This window comes from Anabrus simplex, chromosome 5 (assembly GCF_040414725.1).
Source record: "Anabrus simplex isolate iqAnaSimp1 chromosome 5, ASM4041472v1, whole genome shotgun sequence".
Lineage (NCBI taxonomy): Eukaryota > Metazoa > Arthropoda > Insecta > Orthoptera > Tettigoniidae > Anabrus > Anabrus simplex.
The window spans coordinates 342,181,612-342,204,203 of NC_090269.1; the positions used below are offsets into that span (position 1 = coordinate 342,181,612).

At 40.7% G+C, this 22,592-nt stretch overlaps 1 protein-coding gene across 1 annotated transcript in view; it reads right to left on the bottom strand.

Annotated features, from left to right (window-relative positions):
- Positions 1 to 489: 489 nt before the first annotated feature.
- The window catches only part of LOC136874890 (uncharacterized), a 39,619-nt gene continuing 17,516 nt past the window's right edge, over positions 490 to 22,592 (bottom strand). The window contains exons 3-4 of the mRNA XM_068227926.1: positions 6,258 to 6,461; positions 490 to 2,156 (exon numbers count right to left, since the gene is read on the bottom strand). Of these exons, the coding sequence (XP_068084027.1) occupies positions 2,035 to 2,156; positions 6,258 to 6,461 (326 nt within the window). The 3' untranslated portion in view covers positions 490 to 2,034. The remainder of the gene's footprint in view (positions 2,157 to 6,257; positions 6,462 to 22,592) is intronic.

Below are 22,592 nucleotides of genomic sequence, written 5' to 3' on the forward strand. Positions count from 1 at the left end.
TAGGCTGAGGATTATTATTATTATTATTATTATTATTATTATTATTATTATTATTATTATTATTCAGAGGCAAAATATCAATATATCAATGTCTCGTACACAAATCATAAGACCGCTCCAAAGAATGAGAATATCGGTTAAAACGGGGCAATGCTGGGAAATGAAATACTTGTTAAGCTTTGTACTTACGATACCATCGGCGATGGAGAGTCTTTGAGGATGGAATCCTTTTCTACTCCATTCCTTGAGAGATAAGGTTTATTCTGTTTTCAGTCATAAAGATAATCTCGGAACTCGGAATTTATGCCCAATCAATCAATCAATCAATCAATCAATCAATCAATCAATCAATCAATCAATCAAATCTCAGATATGGCTGTTGTTCACCTTAGCTCACTTGAAATTTGACACGTGGTTGTTCAGAATACAATATTTATGAATTAAGCATGGGTGTATATGATTTTTAAGAAATCAGAATGACATCAAGGGTAAGGTCTAGTCTTGTAACTCATTTAATACTTATAAATAATAAAATACAGGTACAAGTGTAAGGGTTAACGTACCCTTTGTCTCTCTGAGACAGGTGGTGCATATGTCTGGTGTTCATACTATGAATCAGATCTTGTTGTAGTACATAATATGCCATGATAATGAATTAGACACGTGAAACATAGTAAATGAACATGAAACTATTTGTTTCATAACGTACTGACAATAATCCACACAATACAGCACACTTATTATTGTTGCTATAGTTCTATCAAGTAAGTCTTTATAACAGCTTTTCTAAGAATAGGATCACTTCCATTCATACGTATGTTTTTCAGAAATAAAATCACATACTGTATGTGTGTGACGAGGACGGAGACAAAATGTCTTCTTCGTAAGTTAACTACAGAATTACAGCATAGAATATGATAGTACAATTAAACAGGCATTTTTCAACGTAAAGTATAAACAAGTAACAATCGACATAGGGGTACTGGAAATATCACAACAGTAACTTCTGCAGCGAACCGACAAATGGTTATCGTAAAACAAAATTCAATCCAGCTGCTTTACAAACTGTATACAAAATGATGAGTAGAATTCTCATTCTTTGATTTCATAAAGGAAATAGCGTTTTTACCCCAGAAATAAGCACTTAGAGGATATCAGTTGGATGATGCCACATAGTACTCTAATAACCTTTTCTTACAAAATTTCTAAAGTTCATATAGAAAATGTTAACGAAGAATTGTTTCTTTAGGGTAAATAATGAAAATAAGTTGCATCAACATGGGTCCAGAAATATTTTCTGAGTTATATGACTTTCAAGAATGAATATAGTGTGTCCAAATATGGCTATTTTCTAGAATTATAACACACTTTGTTGGCATTCTATAAATCCAATATTCGAAATGTCTGTAGACCATGTTGTCCGACTAAAGTTCACAACTGACTCCGGAGGGCTGATGTAGTGTTGTACTGTTCAAACAAGGCTGGTTCACATCATAGTACACAATATTAGTGTCAGTTCCAGCCACTGAACTGATAGCAAACACTAGCATTGTTAACTCACAAATTAAGCATTTCTAGCCCCATACTGAAATTATCTATTGTTCCTCCTACGTATGAGGATTTTTTCCTGAAAATTTTCCCCGTATTTTTGTTACATCATGTATATATTTTAATACGTATAGAATACACAACTTTTCAAATTGTTCTGGATAATGACTGTAGAGTGAAAATATCTTATGACTATGATGTTAAATAAGGCCCCGATCCTTGTCAACAGCAGCTAAATGGAGCTATTTTAAAGTGGTTAATATGACCAGTGTGACATAAGACATCATTTTAAACTGATTTTCAAGTGACATTTCCGTACCCCAGACCAATGCGATGCAAATAACAATTAACACAATTATCATATGCATATTTTCTCTTGTTCCGGTGTGGTACAGCTGCCACGTTGCTTGTGCAATCCCTGGTGAGGTACTTTAAGCCCATTGTGAAGAGTGGTTACAAATAACATGCCAGGTAAAACTGAGCAATTTAAGAGCCCCACGGGGAGTTGGGATGTTCAGAACAGATTTCTGCCTTTCCATTGGTAGAACAGAAGCAGGTTCCGCCATAATTGTTGATCTTGCGTGAGGATCGTGGAATGCACGTGAAAACTGAAACAAAACAACACGAAAATCGTCACTATCGTATACAGCAATACTACATGGTGTTCCATAAAATCTTAGCTACAAATGCAAATGGGAAAAAGACTAACAAGTGTTGAAGTGATAGGCTAGTTATCGTAGTAATGTAAATTTATGTGATACAAATGCGTAATGACAATGAATTACATACAGTTTGCATCAAAAACAATAACTAGTCTACAATTAACATATCTCAGCGCGTTATCAGCTCAGTGGTTCAACTGATGACTTCCCACCCGGAAGTTTGAGGTCAATCCTAGGTTGAGATTTTGATCTCAAAAGTCACGTGGCGTCAAGACATCCGGCCTTAAACTCTCGGCCAAAACTAGAATAAGACTAGGTGGCTCCATCGACCCCAGAAATAACTGGCATAAACTGATATTCTAACATGTCGTCGTTCCGCCTCGAAATACCGTTAACCGGACGAGTTGGCTCTTGTTTTAGCCTTGTGTTAACCTTTGAAAGTTACATTAATAATTGAAGTGATGTGTGGAAGTGTGATGTTCATACTTACATACATATATGTATTTTCATTATAGACTGTTATGCCTTTCAGCGTTCAGTCTGCAAACCTCTGTGAATTTAATAAACGTCGCCACAATCCTCTATTTTCAACTAGTGCTGTGGCCTCGTTTAGTTCTATACCTCTTATCTTTAAATCGTTAGAAACTGAGTTTAACCATCGTCGTCTTGGCCTACCTCTACTTCTCTTAACCTCCATGACCGAGTCAATTATTCTCCTAGGTAATCTATCCTCCGCCATTCGCCCCACATGACCCCACCACCGAAGCCGGTTTATGCGTACAGCTTCGTCCATCGAGTTCATTCCTAAATGAGTCTTTATCTCCTCATTCCGAGTACCCTCCTGCCATTGTTCCCACCTGTTTGTACCAGCAATCACTCTCGCTACTTTTATGTCTGTTACTTCTAACTTATGAATAAGATATCCTGAGTCCACCCAGCTTTCGCTCCCGTAAAGCAAAGTTGGTCTGAAAATAGACCGATGTAAAGATAGTTTTTTTCTGGGAGCTGACTACCTTCTTACAGAATACTGTTGATCGCAACTGCGAGCTCAATGCATTAGCTTTACTACACCTTGATTGAATCTCACATAATTACCATCCTGGGAGAACACACAACCTAAATACTTGAAATTACCGACCTATTCTAGCTTTGTATCACCAATCTGACATTCAATTCTGTTGAATTTCTTACCTTCTGACATCAATTTAGTCTTCGAAAGGCTAATTTTCATACCATACTCAATGCACCTATTTTCAAGCTCTATGATATTAGACTGCAGGCTTTCGGCACAATCTGCAGTTAAGACCAAATCGTCAGCATAGGCCAGACTGCTTACTACATTTCCACCTAACTGAATCCCTCCCTGCCATTTTAAACCTTTCAGCAGATGATCCATGTAAACTACAAACAGCAAAGGTGAAAGATTACAGCCTTGTCTAACCCCTGTAAGTACCCTGAACCAAGAACTCATTCTACCATTAATTTTCACTGAAGCCCAACTGTCAACATAAATGCCTTTGGTTGATTTGAATAATCTACCTTTAATTTCATAGTCCCCAAGTATGGCGAACATCTTTCCCTCGGTACCCTGTCATATGCTTTCTCTAGATCAACGAAATATAAACACAACTGCCAATTACTCTCGTAGCATTTTTCAATTACCTGGCGCATACTGAAAATCAGTGTCGTATGCTGGTATCAAGACGTGGGCTACCACTAGACTTAGGCTACCCCTTTTCGATAGTTGGTTTAGGGAACATCAAGCCTTAAGCATTTTGAGCTGCATCCAACAGCCAACGGAGCTGCCCGCTGTGTTGTCAAGGCTGCTTCACAAGCTACTGCCCTGGCCTCTACCACCGCCAATACTCAACACCTGATCAATCGAGTTGGTAGCGTAAGGGTTAGCAAATTGAAGTCCAGCTTTCAGGCTAAATGGATAGAATGCTTGCCTTTGGTCCGACGGCCCCGGTTCAATTTTCAGAATCAACCCCCTCATACTGTTAATTCCCCTGGCCTGGGAACTGGGTGTTTATGACGTCTTCGCCATTCATGTTATCCTTATTAGGTCACCACCAAGCCTATGTAGACGCCATGCACCATTATTATTATTATTATTATTATTATTATTATTATTATTATTATTATTATTATTATTATTATTATCATTAAATAACAATGTTGAATTTTACAGCGGTCGTACCCATCGTTCAATGGTTAATTATCTTCCTCGGAAGATCAGTGGTGGTGTCCGACCCATGATCACGGGTTCGATTCCAACCAACAAAAGAGAACACTAAATCTGATAGATGGTGTTTCATTTTAGCAGATGTCCGACTCGTTGGCTGAATGGTCAGCGTACTGGCCTTCGGTTCAGAGGGTCCCGGGTTCGATTACCGGCCGGGTCGGGGATTTTAACCTTCATTGGTTAATTCCAATGGCCCGGGGGCTGAGTGTTTGTGCTGTCCCCAACATCCCTGCAACTCACACACCACACATAACACTATCCTCCACCACAATAACACGCAGTTACCTACAAATGGCAGATGCCGCCCACCCTCATCGGAGGGTCTGCCTTACAAGGGCAGCACTCGGCTAGAAATAGCCACACGAAATTATTATTATTTTAGCAGATCTACCAATAAAAAGAAAACTATATTACTCCTATAACAGCAGCCCTGCAGTGTCTTCCTACAAGGATGTAGAAGTAAACGGGAGTGAAATACCAGCACTCAGTTATCTATATATTTAAGACAGAAGGATGACGTGAGGAAGTATATACGATGAGTAACGCATGGTGACAGCAGTGGCGATCTGACGGACCGAAGCCTAGCACAGCTATCCTCCGCTTGTTCTCAGAAATACGTGCGACGTGTTTTCTCATTGCTTTCAAGGTTTGCAAATGGAACAATGTCTCAGATGCTTACAATATAATGTGCTTTAGATTTCTATCGCTCGCATTTGAGGTTTGGGCTTCACTGATAGCCTTGGTAGCCCTCAGTATACGCCACTGCTGAAAATCTGATCCTGACAGCCCCTCTGTTCTCCTCTCCGCGTTTTCTTAGCATGTGGCAGTACAGTTGGTACAAATGTGGGTATGTTAACAAGAAACCTTCACAATTTGTTAATCCAGTCGATTATTGTTTCGAAGAAGAGCCTTCCTATACTCAATGTAATACTTGTGAAAGTGACAGCGCTGTAAGATGTGCATGGTGCACACAGTATCCGTGCCTTGTCCACTTTTTTTTTTTTTTTTTTTTTGTAAATAATCACTATTGCACTAATTATAACGAGTAACAAGAACTCGGGCGTGAATTTTTCAAACCTTATTGGCATCGTTGTTCAAACATCGTCCTTTGTACACTTGTTACATGTGCTGTTTTCATATTTACGTTTTGCACATCTAATCGGGAAGTTAAGGGGAACGCGCTAACTATACGCTGCCTGGCTGCTGGCGCAGCTCGACAGAGCCCGGTTGGCTAACGTCCGCTGCTTCGCTCCTCCCTACCTCTTCGCCATGTTTTCTTCTGTATTGTGGTCAGTACCACACCCCGACAGTAACCAGATTTATGACTGGCAACACTTGCCTCTGTTGTGACCAATAACAGATGACTCTTGACCAATAGCATGCCTGCATGAAGCCAGCTCGCTTGTCAGGTCTCCAGTGTTGAACAGCTGCACGCAGTTCCGTCCAGTCTTCGTGCTCGCTCTTCGTGGCTAAGTAGCTAAAATGGAGAGTTGAAAACGCTGTGTCTCGAGTTGGGGAAATAATGGCGCCCCGGGACAAGGAATGTAAACACAGCCGAAGAGCAAGGCTTCAAAATCGTTCCGGTCGTTAACAAAGAAATTGCAAGAACTATAGTTCGCTTTGCGTGCGTGCGAGATAAACTTGCACTCCAAATGAAGTCGTGTATTTAATTTCCCTTTATTTCCTACTTGGTCCAAGTTCATATCATTCATACAGGTATGGCAACAGGCTGTGTCTAATACGATGTGTCCCATTAAATCGAAATGTCCACTGCTGGTGTTAATAAAGAGGTGGAGACTAACCTGGTCCGTTGCCTTCGCCCCTCAGTTCGTCCATGGTGGCGTAGACTTTATTTACTTCCTTCCTCATGGATGTCAGGAAGTTTTTAGGGCATGGCTGCGAGGTACAATTAGCACCCTTTCCATCACTATAACAAACACACTCGTTCCCACAGTCCCTCAGGAACTTCACATCGGGACGACAGGTGACAATGCCATCTGCTGGGCCTGAAACACATCAGTCGTAGGTTTTCTTATACGAATTGCTTTAAGGATATGATCACGATAGCAATAGTCAAGTAACACTGCAAGCTACAAGCTTTCATTTATTTATGTGTAATAATGTTGAGGTACAGGTAAGTGGTAATTTTGCGCAGAACAAAATGACAAGTAACTGATTAAAATATTTAATAATAATAATAATAATAATAATAATAATAATAATAATAATAATAATAATAATAATAATAATAATAATAATAATAATAGATGGGAGCAACTGAACTAATAAATTATATAATACTTATTCTCGTAGTACAACGGTATGGAAAAATAAAGCTACTATCACTGTCTGTTCATAATATTTTCATTATAATTATAATTTCGTGTGGCTATTTCTAGCCGAGTGCAGCCCTTGTAAGGCAGACCCTCCGATGAGGGTGGGGGGCATCTGCCATGTGTAGGTAACTGCGTGTTATTGTGGTGTAGGATAGTGTTATGTGTGGTGCGTGAGTTGCAGGGATGTTGGGGACAGCACAAACACCCAGCCCCCGGCCACTAGAATTAACCAATGAAGGTTAAATTCCCCGACCCGGCCGAGAATCGAACCCGGGACCCTCTGATCCGAAGGCCAGTACGCTGTTCATTCAGCCAACGAGTAAGGCAATATTTTCGTGAATCATACATTATTACACACACGCCCTAAAAGACAAGTGATACGTCAAACAGTATCGATATGCAGCTGACTCGACTTGTTTCACCTCGCGCACAGCAATTTGACTGCAACCCTGAATGAACCTCCATTTATATACATTTCGGGCTAAGTTTCCCGATAATTCTGGATTTGTCACAACATCCCATTCCCAGAAGATATCCAGAAAGTTCTAGAATTAATATACATTCGTCCTTGGTACGTCAGAGCTCTAAACTTCTCTTGAATTAGCATAAGCACACCTAGCAGTTTCCTGAACATACTTGAAACACACATGAAAAACTGTTTACAAGTTATATGTCTAGGCTTAACCTAACCTTAATACATAACCTAACATACGTCACACCAACTGTCATAATCGTTCACAGGTTAATTCTGCACATTAGCAACAATACTGCCACCTGGCGGCAGTAGAGAGAGAACACACTTCAGTTAACAGAAGCATCGCCCTCTACTACGGCTGCGCTAATACGCCTTCCCAATACGGCGATATGAGCGATATGGGCCTAGTTCCCATTTTAACCGCGGAGCGCTGTTTCGCTGGCATTCAAACACGATTGTTCATTACAGCACATGTAAAGTAATTTATATCTTTTTAAATATTTAGCCAATCACTCGGTGAACATATTTAAATCACACCTTACATCTTAATAAATAATTCAGTGATGAGCCTGCCTTTCCGCAGCGGAAAAAGCCGTAAAAAATTACGTCAACGGCACCACAGGAAAGATACAAACACCTGTCTGTTTGAGAGCTACATACGCAGTACCTTTCTGTTTAAGGGTTTTGAGTTCAAGTATTTCGGTCTTTCAAAGATCTCTGTTGTTGACGTGGCTATGTTATTTAAAAATACAGGAATAGCACACTCGCAAATAACTTCACTAATTAACTGTGAATGTGCGATTTCAGGACAACTGAAGTGAGGAGAATCCCACAAAACAGGCACTAAATAGTCACACATAGACGCACCAGGATTTTTATGCATAAACGGTTGTGCTTTCAATACAAAATCATGAATAACTTTCAAAATCCACAGCAGCAAATCAGATGGGTACTGCAGCCTGCTGTTTTCATATCTTTTATAAATCAAGTCCATTAGCACTGATGAACACCTCTTTCTTGTCAAAAGAATCAAGCAGAAGTCACAATTGATTTTTAGGAATGCTTTTCGAACAACAAAACCTCCTATATACGACAACCATGCTTTCATAGATGGGTAGTCCAGATCTGAAAGAGAAAATTTTCGGGTTTTAAATCGTGCCTCAGACCAACAATGAAGAAATAGTTATTGTACAATATATTTAAACATTAGCTACCGTAAGTATAGAAGTAACTTACCAGGGGACTTGTGCAGATCCTCGACGATACGCTTAACTTGATCTGGTAAATGCACTACATTGTGTTGACCTTGGGGCGTGTTTGGAACTCTCTCTTCCGCATTTCCGATCACAGAAGTGCCAGACTCCAACTCCACCTTACTGCTTGCAGGAATAGCTAAGATTCCCGTTTTCAAAATTCGGTTGAGACTGAAAATGACAGCTCTAGCATCCAGCATGTCATTGCTGCCTGACATTTGCCGCAGAGCGCTAAAAACTATCTCTATAGAGTCACTGTTAAATGCTCGGGTCAGTACGAAATGAAATCCTGACTGAAGAAGGTACTTAACACAACCCACTGTTGATGCTGTCGTTAACAGAATGGCCTCATACGTCTCCTTACTAAGAAATTGCTTTCCCGCTTTCTCACTGGCGGTCTTAAGTTCCTTCAGGTACTGGGGAAAATCATTTTCCAGCCACTCCAATCTTTCGTCATCCAAGCTGAGGAAATGCATCTTGTCCGGCTGCAATGTTGCTACATGTGGGCTACTGGCATCATGTATATCAAACCATTTCTTTATTGATATCATGTATTTGATAGTGGCACCTGCATTAACAAAATCGCGCGCATCTTTATGATATGAATGGTCTTTTAAATATTCTAGGGCTGTTATTACTTCAGTCGAGAAAATATCTTCCGCGCGTCGCACATTCATTTTTTTCAAATTTAGACGGCTCAATGTGCCTGCGAGTAAGGAAAGGAACTGGGTTCGCAGTTTCTTTTGATTGAACCTCATACATTTTCTTTATAAAATCACCACTTATGTCTTGGAAACCATCAAACATAGTTTTTTCAAGTAAATAATTTCTTACGTTTTTAGAATGTGACATTGATCGAAGGCAAGAAAAAGAGGCCTTTCACTATCTACAGAATGACAGATCTTCGGTTTGATTTCTTTTGAAGAAGACATTCTTCCCATCATGCTGACATTCGTCTTATGATTGTCACTCACAATGCGCAACACGAAAAAGCCACAAGCTTCAACTTCCTTTATTGTTGTGAGTGTTAAAGTATGTAGCTCTGTACCTGAAAGCCTCTTAGAGAAGAAGAATGCTGCTGGTAGTCTGTATTTAGTAGTCACACCAGAAATCAAGAAACAGAGAAGGTTATTGGCCAGGGTAACTGGATTTATCTTTTCACTTGCATGACAGTCATCTTGAGTAGTTTTTATTTGCTCAACATGGAATGAAGTGTCTTTGTGCCCAAAGAAGGTGTCGAGTTCCTTGTCGTATAACATCTGCTGCTTGATGGACATTTCATCGACTACCAATGAACACAATCTCTCCGCTTCATTTAGGCGCTGGCTCTCACCTAAGAGGCGCTCCCTTATTAAGGGTGTTATTCCAGTCTCACAGTTTATATCTCCTACATAGCGCGAAAGTGTGGATTTACTAGGTATGGCAAGCATATAGTTTCCCGCAAATCTGTAGCCTTTCGGAGAGACTGTTTGAAAAATCACGCATTGTTTTATCATATTCTCGGACCATCTTGGTAGTTTTTTGCGAAAATTCTCCAGCATATCTAGCAAAATGCATCCTTTGAGATCAGAGTTATTGGCGGCATTTTACTATGCTTCAATTATGGAGGTTAAAGAATCGTAATACTTATTCTGATATTGTTCTAGCTTATTACGTGCTAACTTTAGTCTGTCCTCTAACACTTTTATCTTCATGTTAGCCCGCCACAATTTCATTTGAAGGTTTGCTTTCTCTTTACCCGCCTTACACAACCTACTCTCAAGGTCAGAATTTGTCTGTGTCCCTACTGAACAATAACTGACAGTCAGCTGACTTTCATTTTCACGTAAATCCTCATCCAGTCCGCCAGTGGATTCAGGGTCTTCGTCACGCTTCCTTTTCTTGCTTCTGCGAGTAATTGGTGATTTATGAATACTACGCCGAATCTGCTTTTCAGCAGGAAGCTTATGTGGTAGATACGCGGGAAAAATGCTAGGAACAACATTGGGTCTCAGACGCTTTACTTTTAAACCGGGACAAAAGTCACTTTCCAGAAAGTGTACACTACAAACTACCGATGATCTTGAAGTGAAATTCGGCGAGAAATCCTTCCTTGAAATAATATTTAACCATTCTCGTTGAGAGGAAATTCATGAAATGAAATCCCATTTCCCGATCTGCTTTTGCTCGTACATAAAGGCACACAACAGTAAACCATATTATGAACATAAGCATAAGACGGTCTACGACAAAGAAAACCACAAAGATAAACACAGGTTCAAGTTACACCGGCACTCTTAGCAGTGATCGCTGAACTAGTCTCGTAAAGCAGACTAATGCCAGCTTCTCAGCGCCCCAAGCGCCTGAACTGGTAACTACGCCGTGTTCGCTCGTTTACATGTATAACTGGACGAATGAGAAGGCGTATTAGCGCAGCCATAGTAGAGGGCGATGACAGAAGTAAGTCACCGGGCGAGTTGGCCCTGCGGTTAGGGCCACGCAAATGTGAGCTTGCATCCGGGAGATAGTGGATTCGAACCCCACTGTCGGCAGCCCTGAAGATGGCTTTCCGTGGTTTCCTGTTTTCACACCAGGCAAATGCTGGGTCTGTACCTTAATTAAGGCCACGCTCACTTCCTTTCCGCTTCTAGCTCCCGCTCCCCATCGTCGCCGTAAGACCAATCTGTCGTTGCGACGTAAAACAAATTGAAAAAAGAAAGGTCAGTAACATGTTGTTGATAAGCCTTAGGGCGTGGTAGGCCAATTCATTTTAGTTTCTTTAGGCTCGGCGAAGTTACGGCATCCAAGGTCTAGGGTACATTTAATTTCCCCTTTTATTAGGCCTATGAATTTTTAGCTCCTCACACTCTTCCAGTGGTTTTCCTTTCATAGATATAGTCATCTTTATTATCTTGCAAGACAATAGGAGCTGATGCATACTCAGTTTTTTAAATCTTAAACAAACAATGGCAACAACAACCACAGTCACCAGTTCACTCGTTATCATGATGACCGCGATAATCGCCGTTTATGGACTAAGCAATAAAAATCTTTCTTTCTTTCTTTCTTTCTTTCTTTCTTTCTTTCTTTCTTTCTTTCTTAATCTGCTTACCCTCCAGAGTTGGCTTTTCCGTCGGACTCAGCGAGGGATTCCACCTCTACCACCTCAAGGGCAGTGTCCTGGACCGTGAGACATTGGGTCGGGAGATACAACTGGGGAGGATGATCAGTACCTCGCCCAGGCGGCCTCACCTGCTATGCTGAACAGGGACCTTGGTGGGGGATGGGATGATTGGAAGGGGTAGACAATGAATAGGGAAGGAAGCGGCCGTGGCCTTAAGTTGGGTACCATCCCGGCATTTTCCTGGAAGAGAAGTGGAAAACCACAGAAAACCACTTCCAGGATGGCTAAGGTGGGAATCGAACCCACCTCTACTCAGTTGACCTCCCGAGACTGAGTGGACCCCGTTCCAGCCCTCGTACCACTTTTCAAATTTCGTGCAGAGGCGAATCGAACCCGGGCCTCCGGGAGTGGCAGCTAATCACACTAACCACTACACCACAGAGGCGGACAATAAAAATCTAAACTCCTTATAATCTCGAGAAATTTTAAAGCTGTTTATCCATAAAGTCGTATCAAAGAAAGAAATTCGTAAAGAGACAGACAAGATTGGAACTGAATCTAGGCTACTTTTGACTTCTGTATAGCTAGTCAGAGATAAAAACAAAAATTTGAAGAATACAGACAAAATTATCATATAATGCATAGATTACAACAGTAGCTAATAGTAAATAATAATAATAATAATAATAATAATAATAATAATAATAATGATAATAATAATAATAATAATAATAATGTTATTGTTTTTTACGTCCCACTAACTTCTTTTAACGGTTTTCGGAGACACTGAGGCTTCGGAATTTTGTCCCACAGGAATTCTTTTACGTGCCAGTAAATCTACCGACACGAGACAGACGTATCTGAGCACCTTCAAATACCACCGACTGAGCGAGGATCGAACTTGCCAAGTTGGGATCAGAAGGCCAGCGCTTCAAGCGTCTGAGGCTCTCAGCCCAGTTAATATTAAACAATCACGTTCAATATTAGTGTTGTTTGTTACAGCTGCTAACAGAGGTCAGGTTGTCGTAATTTTCGAAATTTGTTCCGCATAAGTTCTTTGGCGCTCCCGATACCAAACCCATTTGGGTTGCCACGTATTAACAGACTTCAACCAAAAGTTTTAGGAAAAAAAAAAAAACGGAGTATAAAAACGAACGAAAGGAACACACTCAAACTTCTTGGCCAGTTCAGACACGGGGGTTTATCAGATCCAGTATTACCAATATTTGCTGCAAATGATCGTAAATGCTGCTCGTCACCTTCCTGATATCAGAAAACTATGCACGTTTTTTGGCAAATTATGTATTAGACATGTACAGATCAAACATTTCATTTCGGAAGATCATAGCACAGGATACAGAGATTGACGCTAATTCTTCAGTACAATTATCTGCTTATCCTTCTGTCAAGGAGTGTATGAAGACTGTACTAGAACAAAGATACAGTTATATTCTGTTTGCCAGGATTCTTATGTCGGTGTCACATTACACGTGCCGTTTAATAAAGAAAGGTAATTCATCTTATACTCCACACGGCCTTACTTCTTTGACATTTCGCAAAACAAATGAGCACCCACTTACCTCTGTTGCCAGCGGGCTACTGCTCCCAGAACAGCTGATGCAATACGACCGCGGTTAACAGCCTCGTAAAATGTAATACCGTACTCAGAAAAGCTAATAAATCGGGACTGAAAAAAATCCACAAAAACTACACATACTAACAACATCCGGTACTAAAAAGAAATACATTATTAAGAATAAAAGAGAATGAGGAAATAGCACATCACTCACCGCTGATGGCTGGCACAGGAAGATTATGGCCTACGAAGTGAACACTCTACTGATCTCAGTCACTTTTTTGCCATTGTCTTTCCCGAACTACACCGAGGCATGCTAAACACGCACGAACTAAGTACACTCACTAACCAATACACAGACGAAAATTAAACTGCAGCTATTTTTATATTGTGAACAATTACTGTAAATCTGTATTGTACTAACTTGTGCTGCGCTATACTGTACATTCGAAATCTTTAGTATCTCGTGGCCAGAAATATTCATTTCAGGCAAGATATCAGTACAGCCCTCAGAAGAACCCAGTACCTGCTTATACACTCTCTCTCATTGGTCACATCTATTAGACGCGTTAAGAGTGAGGGGAGGTGGAGAAACGAAGTACGAGGATATCTAGCACGAACAAAACACACGCGGATGTGAAGGTACTTGCTTCCCCGCCTGCCCAAACGCTCCACTGGCTCGACAGCGGAATGAAGGGTGGCAACAGATGTAATGTGTATGTCAACCCATTGAAGATCAAATTCACCAGTTTCTTTGTAATTTTTGTGTGCGAAGTCTGGCTGAAATGTTAGTGGTCTCGACTATGACTTCATTATGAAATGGCATCGCGCTCAACCACTGTAAGAAAGAATGACCCTTAACTTCGTCAATATAGGCCCTGTTAAATACTACTACTACTACTACTACTACTACTACTAATAATAATAATAATAATAATAATAATAATAATAACATTTTTATCCTCAAAAACCAAAGTAAAAATAACCTAGCATTAAATAATTATGATTGTCAGACGCAAGGGCGTTCCTATGCAGTAAGCCTATTGTCAGCGCTGATCAAACAAACAATTAAATGCCATATATTGGGGTAGGATTACAAGGTGCACACTTCATTGCAATTAAATTGCAGTTAGCCTAATTAATTGTTTTCCTTGATTAGTATAGCCAGAATGTTTAACCATAGAAACATCTTAATCAGTTCCCGAAAAAATGGAGTTGGGAGTGACCTCAGAGTGCGCAACGTCGCACAGAGGAGTATTTCACCTCAAAACCTGGCCAAAATTATTTAGGGGTTTCATTTAGTATAATAAGCAATAAAAAGTGATTTAGTGTAATTAGTTATTACATTGTTCATATATAACACAAGAAATCAGATAATCAAATGCATATTTAGTATATAATACATGACGATTTTAAAGATGTGAAACAATTGTATACACATTGTATCTGGAATCCTCTCCGAATTATTTTCGTATCATTTCATATAACAAATTATTACAAATTATTCATAATCATAAATAATAAACTACAGGAGTTTTCATAATTTACGAAAATACGCACACATACTTATATACAGTATCTTCTTCGAATCGGTCTAGTGCCACTGTGTATAAAATATTACTGTAGAAATGTACCTAATCAAACTCATCACTATCAGTTTCTTCTGTCTCTTCATTGTTTTCCTCTGTTAGAAGTACGTTAGGTGTTTCTGGAAGTAAGAGCTCTAAGGTTGCCATTGATGCTTTCACGGCCCGTACTTATAGACATGATGCTGTATAGGCTTTTGGGCGTATGCCGTGTCAAGAAGATAAGGTGAAATTATTTACATTTCGCAGGGAACTGTGCCCTGCGTCCTCAGAAGAAATCTCGACTGACCACGAGAAAGGCTTCCTAAACAATTACTATTTAAAATTTTAGACGTTATAATAGAAGTGGAAAATGGCGTTCAGTCGCCACCGGATGGCTCCCAGGACGTGGCAAGAACGCTAGCGGAAGCTGACCGAACCATCAGACTAAGAAGTTCACATAACGTGTGTACGTAACATATGAACTTGGCAGGTGTATGATACAGACACAAGCCTGGAATGAGACATCTGGCGCCGAGGAACGTACGAATTTGAAAAAAAAAAAAAAAAAAAAAAAAAACGAGACGAAATAACAATAGTGAAAGGACAGGGAAGGGAATTACATACGTAAATTCTTAATGGCTGGCAACCAGGTATTAGTTAATTGATAGCCGGTGTTCCTGTTGAAATTGTTAGGATTTCTACGTATTTTCACAGCTTCCCGTATAATCCTGTACCTGTAGTGTCTAGTGTGGGTAAGAGCTCGAGCATCTTGGAACATGACATGATCCGACGATAGAGCGTGTTCCGTTATTGCCGATTTGTCTGGTTGGTACCAATGGACCGCCATGTTTGGCTGATGTATACCTTACCGCAAGTACAGGGAATTTCGTGTATCCCAGGATGTAAAAGTGGGGACAATTTGTCCTTGGTTTTACTCAAACTGTGAGCAATTTTAGTGGCGAGAGAGAGAGAGCCAAAATCGGCCAAAACGTCAATTTAGAAGTAAAGCAGTGCGGAGTATAATACATTTTTATTTGTTTGGCGTCGCTCCGACAAAGACAGATCTTTCGGTGACAGGATATAGGACAGGGCTAGGACTATGGAAGAAACGCTATTTTTATTTTTTTATTTTTGCTAGTTGCTTTACGTCCCACCGACATAGATAGGTCTTATGGCGACCGGAAAGGTCTATAGGAATGGGAAGGAAGCGACCTCACAGCTGCGCGCTCCTAACCGCACGGCCAACTCGCCTGGTATGGAAGAAACGACCGTGGCCTCAATTAAGGTAGAGCCTCAGCATTTGCCTGGTGTGAAATGGGAAAACACGGAAGACCATCTTCAGGGCTGCCAGTAGTAGCGCTCGAACCCACTATCTCCCGGATGCGAGCTCACAGCTACGTGACCCTACCCCAACTCACCTTAATAGTAAGGGGAAGAATTGTTTATATAACAAACAAGAACATCATGTACTAGTCTGAGTGACTTGAATTTCATTTATTACGCTGTCGCTAATTAGTATGACTGAAAGAAACTTTCTTTACGTTGTTCATTGACAAATCATACTTAAATCGCTTCGTGGAAAATAATTAGAAATTTTATCTTCTTCCTCCTGGCCTTATCCCACTACTTGTGCCAGTCCTGTGTGTAGACTAAACCTTGTTTACGGCCCGATGCATTTCAATCAATAAAATCAATCAATCAATTTTGATCCGTATTTAGGGCAGTAGCCCAGGTGGCAGTTTCCCTATCCGTTGTTTTCCTAGCATTTTCTTAAATGATTGCAAAGAATTTGGAAATGTATTGAACATCTCCCTTGGTAAATTATTCCAATCCGCCAACGCCTCTTCTTAAAAGAATGAAAATGAAAACCTACAACCTGTTTTCCAGTCATTGACGGGTCAGGGATGTAATGAATGAACCATATAGGTTATTATTACAATGGGGTCGCCACTCCCAAGGTGAAATTAATGAGTGATAAATGCTATGAAATGATAATGGAGAGTGTTGCTGGAATGAAAGATGACAGGGAAAACCGGAGTACCCGGAGAAAAACCTGTCCCGCCTCCGCTTTGTCCAGCACAAATCTAACATGGAGTGACCGGGATTTGAACCACGGTATCCAGCGGTGAGAGGCCGACGCGCTGCCGTCTGAGCCACGGAGAATCTTCATATAAAAGAATATTTGCCCCAATTTGTTCTCTTGAATTCCAACTTTACCTTCGTATTGTGATCTTTCCTACTTAAAAAAAATCACTCAAACTTATTCGTCTACTAACGTCATTCCACGCCATCTCTCCACTGACAGCTCGGAACATACCACTTAGTCGAACAGCTCGTCTCCTTTCCCCGAAGTCTTCTCAGCCCAAACATTGCAAAATGTTTATGGTGCTACTCTTTTGTCGGAAATCATCCAGAACAAATCGAGCTGTTTTTCTTTGGATTTTTTCCAGTTCTCGAATCAAGTAATCCTGGTGAGGGTCCTACACGCTAAAAACCATTTATATGCCCTCTCCTTTACATCCTTACTACAACCCCTAAATACCCTCATAATCATGTGCAGAGATCTGTGCCCTTTATTTACAACCCCATTTATGTGATTACCCCAATGAAGATATTTCCTTATATTAACACCCAGATACTTACAGTGATTCCCATAAGGAACTTTCCTGCAGCCAACCCTACGTGGGGAGATATGTTCCTGTGCTGGTTGGTCGTGTGGTGTGTTGTGCGTAAATGAAGATGTGTATTAAAACGAACAATCCAACCTCCGAGCTAGAGGAATTAACCAGACGTGGTAAAAATCTCCGACCCAGCTGAGAATCGAACCTGAAGCCCTCTGAACCGAAGACCATTGCGCTGACCATTCAGCCAAAGATGCGGACTGTTTGTTTAACGTCACACTGACACAGACTGGTCTTAGGGCAACGATGGAATAGGATAGTGTTAGGATTAAGAGGCAAATGACTGTGGCCTTAATTAAGGTACTGTCTGGTGTGAATATGGAAAACGAGAAAAGATCATTTTCAGGGCTGTCGATAGTGGCGGTCGAACCCACTATCATCCGAATGCAAGCTAACAGCTACGTGCCCGAAACCGAGCAGCCAACTAGCTCGGTGGACTATTTAGAGACTGTATGCGTAACTGTAAATGCTATACGTTCCAATGAATCATAAATGTTTTACTTAAGGGAAGTAACACGAATTCCAGTGTAACTCACATGTATGGAATCATTTGACATTTATTACCATCCGAAGCAGTTCCGCTTTTGCATGACATCACCAGCATTAAACTTCCGTTCAGGTGACTTCGATTGGCAAGGAGAAGTTTAGCGTAAACTGAGTTCGGGATGAGTATTCTTAGATATGCTCCAGTAGTGTTCGGGAGTAATCGAGTTGTTTTTCTAGAGGGTTGCAGTGAATGTTATCCCGTCCACTGAGGTTCAAGATCTCTCTCGTAAAGAAAGCTAAGTTGCCACCTACTATGCGGATGTGTCACAAAATTCCACACAGAGAAACAATGTGCTGTAGACCAAGAACTACTGTACTATGGAGAACATATTTCTCTGTATCCCATTCATCCTGTTTTGCTTTATCACATTAAATCACAAATATCATCTCAATTTTCCTGGTTATTTTTAACATGGTTTCTCACTTTCAACTCCAGACAAATATTAGGATTTCTCCTTATGGCCATACCCTTTTTTTCCTCAATCCAAAGACAAACCAAGCAATGTTCATACCTGCAATATAGGTCCACTATCTTGGATCCCATTTGCAAAGTGATCAGTGGACCGAGCTCGATAGCTGCAGTCGCTTAAGTGCGGCCAGTATCTATTATTCGGGAGATAGTAGGTTCGAACCCCACTGTCGGCAGCCCTGAAGATGGTTTTCCGTGGTTTCCCATTTTCACACCAGGAAAATGCTGGGGCTGTACCTTAATTAAGGCCACGGCCGCTTCCTTCCCACTCCCAGACCTTCCCTGTCCCATCGTCGCCATAAGACCTATCTGTGTCGGTGCGACGTAAAGCAAATAGCAAACAAAAAAAAGTGATCAGTGGCGGCGTTCGAGTAGGAGTTAATGCGACCTGGATGCACTGGTGGGTGTACTCTGTGACAGATGAATGCCAGTCCGGCTCAAATCGATCGTCTACAGCAGAGGTGCTCAGCTGGGCGCCCGTTGAGGCTAGCCCAGTGCGGTCGGGCTCATGTGACGTAAATACGGGCAGCTTACCTAGCAACCATACGTCACAGTGAAGCAAGAGAACGAACACGTTTTGCAGGAAAGCGAACAGTGACGTTCGATTGTCATTGTGAAGCTCTCCTCCACCACTCAGCGAAATGTTGAATGGGGTACAGTAAAGAACGCTATAATCGCAAGAAAACCGACCTTTTTTTATATTACTGTTTGATTTATATTGTACCGGGCGAGTTGGCCGTGCGGTTAGGGGCGCTCAGCTGTGAGCTCGAATCCGGGAATTAGTGGGTTCGAACCCCACTGTCGGCAGCCCTGAAGATGGTTTTCAGTGGTTTCCCATTTTCACACCAGGCAAATTCTGGGGCTGTACCTTAATTAAGGCCACGGCTGTTTCCTTCCCATTCCTAGGCCTTTCCTGTCCGATCGTTGCCGTAAGACCTATCTGTGTCGGTGCGACATAAAGCAAATAGCAATATATATATATATTGTGCTCGATATAAAAGGTTAGTTTTATTTTCTTATATTGATACATTCAAAGAAAAATAATACGTTATAATTTTTGTGTTACAAATTAAAAAGGTACAGGATTTAAGCATACAAGCTACGATTTACAATTCCTTGGATGGGAATGACAGTGTTTCCATTTCTTAAGAAGTAGCATTCCTGCAATTCATTCAGCAAAAAGTAATATATTTACATAATTCAACAAGTTTACTGCTTGATTTTGCACAGTGATGTAGTGTTGTTTGAATGTGTTCGCTGAAACTGAAAGTAGTATTTAAAACTTATCAGGCGTCCGATGATAATAGTTAGCCTCTACATGGCGAGAGGAGTTTCATCACGAATGAGGACATAGATATTTACTATCCAAGGTTGAAGTCCAACAGCAACAATATAAATGCATCTACCAAATGGATATACAGCACATCTTCAAATAAATAACCTAACTGATGTCATTGCCGGTAAGCATGATTGGATTGTTGGTGAGTTTATTAGATAATTTAAACCCAAGCAACCACAGGCCTCAGCATATCCACCTTAACTCTGTATTATATTAGAAATGCTTCTGAAGCACCTCTTAAAATGTAATAGGGGATATTGTAATTCATTACGTACGTTACAAAAATATTTGAGGTTGTAGGCCTAACTCTTTGTTGTATCCGGTCAAAATACATGAACTGCAATGAACATGAAGAACTTATTTCTTACAACGTAAATTGAAAATGACGTGGATTTCTGCCCTCCTTCTTTCACTATGTTCTGCTTCCATTTCAAACTCGTGTATCACCGCAGTGATCGAGAGTGACTGGGAGAACTTTGCCCAACCTTCACGGTTTGTGACGTAAATAAGCACGTCACTGTGGCACGCTCTCGTTGGCCTCGGGCACGCTCATCGCCTGCCTGCACGCCCGCTTACAGTGCTGGGCACCCGCGGGACGAAATGCCCAGCGTGAGCACCGAGTCTTGAGCAGCAACGACGGACTCCGAGAGTCATCTCCATAACATAGAGACGTGAATGATCCGATGGATACTGGGTATCTCTTTTCGTGACTATGTAACCAACGACACCATTTGGAAGCAATTTGGTCTGTCATCAATTACAGAAAAGATGAGAAAAAGCTGGTGTCGCTGGTTTTGACATGTCCTGAGGACGGTACCATCCACAGTTGCCAAAGCAACTTAAGGCACCACCTGACAACCGAAAGTCAACGACCACACTGACGTCCAAAGCAGAGGTGAAAGGACACTATTAATAAGAACTTTCAGATCATTGACATGCACCCTGAAAAAGCATTTGATCGAACGAAGTGGCATTCAAAGATGCAAAAGTGGACTCTGCTCCTGCGGGAACACGCTAGGAGGATGATGATGAATATAGCCTACGTCCAAATGCTAGTGGAGATTTTCTTTGACCGGGCGAGTCAGCCGTGCGGTAGGGGCGCGCAGTTGTGAGCTTGCATCCGGGATTGTGGTTTCGAACCCCACTGTCGGCAGTCCTGAATATGGTTTTCCGTGGTTTCCCATTTTCACACCAGGCAAATACTGGGACTGTGCCTTAATGAAGGCCACGGCCGCTTCCTTCTCACTCCTAGGCCTTTTCTATCCCACCGTCGCCGTAAGACCTATCTGTACCGGTGCGGCGTGAAACAAATTGTAAAGAACAATATATTTTTACTTAACCTTGAAAGTGGCTTTGCTGGCGAGACCTAGTGTTTACATTGCACTATGTCTTCTGGTATGGGCGAGATCTAATTGGTTACTTTCAGTGACCTGTCTCAGTCTCATCCTTGGCTTTGACGATATGAAAGTGATTTGAGGTACGAGCGATGCTAGTGATGCCATTCCTTATGCAGCCAGCCCCTGTTATGAACTATGTAAAAATGTCGCTCATACGGTCGGTTGGTGCATGCATTTCAGTGGGCTTGGCAGTCCAATATGTAATAGCATCGTCTGAATCGGTCAGGAAAGCAACGGGAAACTATCCCACTCCTCATTTCCCTAGTATTCCTCCTGTGACGCCTATGACAGCTGATGGCGGAGCTGTTGAGGATCAAACCAGCCTTCGGGATGAATACTCAACATATATAACTTTGAAATCAAGTGAGAGTGGTGAGAACTATGCTCAAGCTTCTTAGTGCGCCTGGAAAACAAGTGAAATGGAGTGGACAGCTCTATGGTCCTTTTCCCCACCTACAACCGAACTTAATCTCGGGAATGGGTGGGATAGAGAGGTAAACTCCATGCCCCACTGCCTTTCTCCGAACTTAATAAGTGGGGTAGAGTGATCATCTCCATGATCTAGTCCATTGATTCTCAACCTTTGTGGGCCCAGCGCACCTTTTTCATCGGTATATTATTTCACCCCCACCCCCTACTAATAAATTATTGATTTACGAAAGTTCTACTTTTCTATTAGAGTTAATACCTCAAAAATATTTTATAATGATTTTATTATTACAGTACTAATTAGAGTGCCTAATACATAATATTACACGTTTCAAAGTAATAATTATAATGCAATCACTTTGCAAAGAAAGTCGTGAATAACACAATAAGAGAATAAAACAAATTACAGTAAATATATTACGGAGGATTTACACTCACTGCAATTAGCATTTCAAACTACACCATTTGAATTAATTTTGTAAGAATATAATTAATTATTAATGAGAGGACTGGAATTGGTTTTCTTTCACAAGTTATTTAATGTTTGGTTCCAACTATGATAGTGCACACATCAGATCACTTTCAAGATCTAGCCGTGCTCGGTTTTTTGATTAGATGCAAGCCAGCGTAGGAAAGTCAGTGTCACATAAATATGTTGATGAAAACTGCGCAATACAATTTGAAAATAAAATTAAAATGTTAAAATCAGTTTATTTCCTATAAATGTGGCATACATTCATATTTAACATTTGAATGATTATATTTTCATTTTTATCATTTTTATTTACTTATATACGTAGAAAATACCGGCAACTGTCTAAAAATTATTTAAAAAATGCTATAATTTTTACTATACTTCATGATAACAACTCTTGTATTTTTATAATGTTTTACACATTTCATTACACAATTCATAAACACGAATTGCTTGTTCCAACGTTACTACACAGTATAATAATTTTAGG